This window comes from Oryzias melastigma, linkage group LG20 (genome assembly GCF_002922805.2).
Source record: "Oryzias melastigma strain HK-1 linkage group LG20, ASM292280v2, whole genome shotgun sequence".
Lineage (NCBI taxonomy): Eukaryota > Metazoa > Chordata > Actinopteri > Beloniformes > Adrianichthyidae > Oryzias > Oryzias melastigma.
In genome coordinates, this window is record NC_050531.1 from 6492372 (window position 1) to 6498783 (window position 6412).

General features: G+C 40.0%; 1 protein-coding gene across 1 annotated transcript in view; it reads right to left on the reverse strand.

Moving 5' to 3' along the window:
- Positions 1-51: 51 nt before the first annotated feature.
- LOC112151402 (clusterin-like protein 1) overlaps positions 52-6412 on the reverse strand; it is a 9284-nt gene continuing 2923 nt past the window's right edge. Inside the window, exons 2-9 of the mRNA XM_024280339.2 lie at positions 5345-5447; positions 5129-5277; positions 4008-4178; positions 3542-3947; positions 3333-3458; positions 1553-1767; positions 1263-1443; positions 52-1102 (exon numbers count right to left, since the gene is read on the reverse strand). Of these exons, the coding sequence (XP_024136107.1) occupies positions 1092-1102; positions 1263-1443; positions 1553-1767; positions 3333-3458; positions 3542-3947; positions 4008-4178; positions 5129-5277; positions 5345-5435 (1350 nt within the window). The 5' untranslated portion in view covers positions 5436-5447 and the 3' untranslated portion in view covers positions 52-1091. The remainder of the gene's footprint in view (positions 1103-1262; positions 1444-1552; positions 1768-3332; positions 3459-3541; positions 3948-4007; positions 4179-5128; positions 5278-5344; positions 5448-6412) is intronic.

Sequence of the window (6412 nt, forward strand, 5' to 3'; positions counted from 1 at the left end):
ACTGACGTCCAACCCGCCATGACAGCCTGCAGGTAGGTGCCTCTCAATAGCGGAGCAGCGGGCATATCTATGGGGGCGTGTCAAGAGAAATCCGTTCTGATTGGTTAAAATCCACCAACAAGACTTCTTTTTATCTCTGTTGGCATCTAAATAATTTCTAGTCAGTTTTGACAGAACCCAAATCTTCCATGTGACAACCCCCCTTATATATATATATTAAAAAAAATAATAAAATTAAAAAAAAAAAAACAGGTAGTGATTTTTTTTTCTTTCTCTCTTTTTCCTTTTTATTGACAAGTTAGACATTGCAATGCATGGCAATGTATGTATATATACATGTGAAGACAAAATTAATACAATTTAGGCATTTGTAAAAGAGAAAAATTAGAAAAAAAAACATACCACTTCCCGTTGCTGTTCTTCAATAGACTACTCCACCGGATGCAGGCTAAAAATGTAAAACGTAAGTCCAAAATAATCTTGACTGTGTATATTCTTTCGTTTCCAATTTTGGATTGGTGATAACCATTGACTTTATATTAGGACTGGGATCCCAAAGGATCTGGCACCTTCCTAGTCAACCTGAGATTCACAGACAGAGAGGAGGAGGGACCTGACTGGTTGGAGGGCTCAAATGGAGGCAATTTGGAGCACAATACAAAGACATGTAGACAGGTCAAAAGCCTTACCCAAAAGCAATATTGAGAGTAATAAAGGACATTCTTATGTAGTTTTTGGGAGAATGCTTGTGAGGAGATGTTATCATGATCCACAGGCCCAGTGACTTCCAAACAGGAAGTACCCTCTGGCTCCAAAAAGCTAAACTCAACTTTAGATTTTTTTTTTTTATTGAAAACCCTAGTAAAAAGAGAAATCAGTTCTGGTATAAGCGTTTTTATTGCATTTGTTTACTGCGTAAACAAACTCTAAAAATAGACATTTACAACGAATGACCAAGAAGAACACAAACTGCAGTGGGATTAAAGTAAGAGGTCTACTTTGTGCATTTTTAGAAAAGCTTATAATAGTGAAAAAAACATTGGACTGCATGTTTTCAGCCTCCAATAAAACTGCATGAAAACACGGTTTCATCACTTCGATCCTGCAGAAAAAACAACATATTGTTAGTTATGCCTTGCAATTATAATAGTAACTTTAGAAGAGAGATGATTATAGAAGAGTATTTGCAGAATTTGTTCAAATTATGTGCATGAAACTGAAGCTATTTTAATCCAAAATTGAATTTGGTATGACTTTGATACCTCTTATCTGCTGTTTCTGGAGTTTCAGAGCTTCCTGGACAACATACTGGATGAAGGCCGGGTCATCCACCTTTAGTTCTGCTGGAACCAGAACCTTTACTGGCGCTGAGCCCAGGATGGACACGGTCACACTGCTGTCTGCAGCGAGTTTGCTATTCTTCACCTTCTGCTCTTGGCTCACCTGAAATAAATGAGTTAAACTTTTTGTTGCAACTTAATCTGCAAATAATAACTTTGTAATTCAACAACAATGTATTTATTTAAAAACTGTTGAAATCATACAAACATACTGTTATCACGTTGAAGATGCTACTTGAGTCCACGGTGGTGTTAAACAGCTGGGTGACCCAGTCGTATTTGTCCTGCATGCTGGTGAGCCACCGCTGAGTGTCCGCCGTGTGTCTCTGGACCAACTTCAGTCTGTCGTTGTACTGCAGTCTGGAGGCGTTCAACAGGGTTTGCATCTCCTCCATTTCACGCTGCAGCTGCTGGACGTGCGGACACTCTGAGAGGAAAACAGTCAACCATCCAACACAGATCTGCATCACTCAACATTCAACTCATTTGAAATTTGAGTTCTGTCAGCGTTTTAAAGACCCACTCCAACGAAAATCGTCTTTTTTGTGTTTTTAACGTGTTCTTGTAGTATTTTTCTCATAGTAGAGGACCTATATAAAATAATTTACAATTAAAGCGGTAGTATTTCTTAATTCTAATCGTGTTGGATTAGAGAACCGGATAATAGAAAATGCTCAGACTAATGACTCAGCCTTTTAAGTCTCCTCCCCCCTTGGGCCTACTCTGGCCCGCTCATGCTAGGTATGAGCAATCAACACTCGTGTTGTAGCGAATTGCGATTCTAACTCAAAACTATATGACTAGATTGATCCAATATTGCTTGTCATCTTTGCACCGCTAATGTTAGTGTAAGATGGATGTGTATACCGTATTTCTGTCTTTAGTAGACCTGGCCATCACTACACTGGTAGCGATGGCCGGGAGTAGTGGCTAAGCTAGCTGAGTGGCAAAGCTAGCGGCTCTACACTGCTAGTTCAGCGGATGTTAGTGGATGATCACCGCTAGCTGAGCATCAAAATTAGCGGCTGATCACCGCTAGCTGAGAAGGGAAGTTAGCAGCTGATCACGGTAACTGAGTGTCAAAATTAGCGGCTGATCATTGCTAGCTGAGCAGGGAAGTTAGCAGCTGATCACGGTAACTGAGAGCCAAAATTAGCTGATCATTGCTAGCTGAGCGTCAAAATTAGCAGCTGATCATTGCTAGCTGAGAAGGGAAGGTAGCGGCTGATCACGGTAACTGAGAGCCAAAATTAGCTGATCATTGCTAGCTGAGCGTCGAAATTAGCGGCTGATCACGGTAGCTGAGAGCCAAAATTAGCAGCTGATCATTACTAGCTGAGCAGGGAAGTTAGCGGCTGATCACAGCTGAGCGTCGAAATTAGTGGCTGATCATGGCTAGCTGAGAAGGGAAGTTAGCGGCTGATCGCTGTAGCTGAGCCTCAAAATTAGCAGCCAATCATTGCTAGCTGAGCAGGGAAGTTAGCGGCTGATTACTGCTAACCAAGCTGTAAAAAGGGGGGGGTCTGTATTACTTTGGGTGTTGCTTCTGGCAGCGCAGATTCCTCCTGATAGGGGCTCTTCTCAATTTATGACGTCATCTCGTGAGAATCCACTTGTCTTTGTGGGTTGGAAGGGCTGTTGCTCTGAGCGCAGAGCGTTTTTAGAGGGATGCTTAGAAATTTTTGCCCCAAAAAATTGAAAATCGGAATCTAGGAACAATTTTACAATGATCAAAATATAGTTGGAGTGGGACTTTAAAGATGGCCAAAAATCTGTACACTCTGATCAATAACCTAGAAGAGTTGTGACAAAATAATAAACAGAATAATTTCTTTAGATGATCATTGAAAGTTTGATTTATCCTTAAACGTATTACTTTCGTACCTGAAGATGATCAGGAAAAATCTACACCAAATTTACCAACAGACTACATATTATTTTGGAAAGTTGGCAATAATAGTGATTTATTTGCTCTGTGTTTTGATACTTTACCTCTTATTATATTCTCTTTGCAGGCCTCACACAAGTCTTGGAGCTTCCAGCACTCGGACGCTTGTCTGCGGAGCCGCCTGCACAGAGATCCACTAGGCTGTTCAAAAGTAGAAAGCGAGCCTGCGTCTTTTTACATTGACATAAAACATTGTTACTCAAATGTCCACAGACGTCAGCAAACACATTTCCTCACGTCATGGATCAGATACCTCTGCTTGAAGGACGCAAAAACCCATCCGGTTCTTGGATGTCTCCCATCATCATGTCAACCAGGGAGGAGCTGAATTCTTCCAGCGCCTCCTTTCCATATTCATACCCCGAAACAAGGAGGTGATCTAAGCTAAACGCTTTGAAGAACCCATTGTTTGCTCCATCCGGCGCCACTGAGCTTATTTGGAGCTCTGAGCTGAAGGAGTGACCAAACACCTCCTGCATCTTCTTCACTGCCGTGACGCTGTGGTTGTACAGGATGCTGATGTTGGACAGCAGCTGGGAGAACGACGCTTCAGCCTGGAGAACCTCCAGGTTGTCTTCTGTGACCTGGTTTTCAGCTGTCCTGTCCGGATCATAAGCAGCTTCTGTTTGGGCCACCATCTTCCTAAAAAACTCCTCTACCTGGAAGAAGAGAGATACGTAAACTCCCATATTTGCTCCAAATCAGAGTAGAAGTTGTACCTTAAACGAGAAGGAGGCGAAACCACGGCGACAGGCGGAAGTGTAGAAGGCTTTACACGCGTCTTCAAGACAAGGTTTGCACTCCTCCAGCGACGATTTGGTGGAATCCCGACACTGCTGCTCAGCCTCCTCCAGTTTGTGCTCCATCTCTTTGGCCAGTTGCATCACCCCCTGATGAAAAAGCAGATTCATAATCCAGACACATGTGGCGCACAGCCCTGCTCCTGCAGAACGCTTAAATATGCAGACAGTTCATTTATCCCCGCTGCTGTAAAAACAAACAAGCTGTTCTCCTACGCCGTGACTCGGACGGCTTTTGAGGTCTCTGTGGCTTCACTTTTAAATGGGCTGAAAAAATGCAGAAGAACAAAAGCTGACATGAACGTGCAAAAAGTCAGTGTTTCCATATGTCTTCATCGTGTCCTCAAATTTAACTTTAAAGGGGTCATAACATGATTCTCTTCAGCCTTTCAGAGTGAACTATACCCAAATATGATCATATGTTACCTTCGGAACACTTAAAACAAATTATTTATGTAATATGAGTCATTTTTGTGGCCCGTTCCTGGTACAGGAAGGTAGTTATCTCCTTCCAGGATACACATTCAGGCGGCAGGGGAGGGCTACCTCGGCGCTCGGAGCTTAAACCACAGATTTACCCTCATATCATGCTGACGTCAGCTCGTTTTCGTGGGTATGGGAGGGGCTGCTGCAGGTTTTTAGAGGATTTCTCTTAAATGCATGAATGGACATGTAAAACTTCCTGTTTAAATAAAGGTTAATAAATAAAATAATAATAAAAAAACTCTAAAAGTAGAATTTTCATGATGTGGCCCCTTTAACCCTTTAAATATCAAGCAAAAGCAAAATAACATGTTCTTAGAGCTGCACAATCAACGCAATTCCAGTGGATTCTGAAGCTGAAAAAGGGAATTTCAGCTCAAACAACATGTTCAATGGACGTGTTTTGTAAGTAGAGCCCAAATAGTGTCTTAAGAATGTGTGTAGGAATAGACAAACATGAGTTTTGAACATATTTTTATAGACGTTTCATTGGAAATAGTCGCTTAAACGCAAGTTTCCGACGGCGGCTATAGCCTTCAAATTAACCAGAAACAAACCATCTTTTTGTCGCTGCCGTGTTTCAGGGCCTCCATCAGGCGCTTGTGCTTCTCCTCCTTCTTCTCCATCATCACCTTCACCTGCTTCACTCCGAGGAAAGTCTGCTTCACCTCCTCCTCCACGAACGGCTCCCCGGCTGCAGACAGCTCTGCAAACATCAGCATAACGATCACGATCTCCTCCTGATGTCTTCTCGGTTTCGTGAGTGACCTTACTTTTCAGCTCGTCTTCACTCGGCGGAGGAGAGGCAGCCACGTACAACACGACCACGGCCATGCACAGAACGGGAGCGGAAAGCTTCTGCATTCTGTGTAAGCTCTGGAAACAAAATGTAAAGCAACTTTTAATGTGATTTAAAAAAAAAGGGAGTGGAGGAGTTTTCATTCACAAGGGGGTGCCATTTCTTCAACTTAGAGCTTCTTGACCACCTTTTTAAAGTATAACTGTAGAAAGTAAATGAGTATGAAAGTAAAAAATAAAACTTTATTCATATCATTTACAAACAATAGATTTTTTGACACATTTCTGAGTGTCAAATTTTCTATTTTTAAACAAATTCAAGGATTTTAAGTGATTTTAAAAAAAAATCATTGAATTTGATTTGATTTAGTTTATTAGATTTGAACATTTTTGTCTAAAAATGTAAAATCTAATGATTTGTTGCATTGAGGTGTAACACAGGATGTCTTTTATTTTGAAAGGACGTCATGTAAAATATCTGACAAAATAATAAGTTATTTTAAGTTTTGAAAAAAATAACTTAATTTTATAAAAATTAAATTGTAAAATATATCTTTTAAAACATAATCTTTAATACCTCGATATCAGCAGTTTTGGGACGTTTTTATTGAACCTCAAACTCATTTAATAATTTGCTGCCATGGAAACAGAAAGAAAACTTAACTTGTGACTTATGGATATGTTTGTTTGGTACCGTAGGAGTCAAGTTCACTTTTTTCTAAAGTAATTTTGAAAATTGTTTGAATATGGATTTAAAATTATATATGTAGTGCAAGTCACATATAATGCTTTTATTTTTGAAAAAACGAACAAAATGTGACATGAGTGCAGCATAAATGGAAAAAAGTGTCTAAATGTGGTTAAAATTGTCATGTCATTTTCATGAGGTGAATATATCTTTATTTTTTCTTTATTATTTGTTTTTTCTATCTAATTATGTCTTTAAATGCTGAATTTACCAGATTAAATTTCTCACATTTTCCCAATAAAGTTGATTCTGAGTCTGATTAAGTGTTTTTAAATAAAGTTTTTTTTTTTATTTT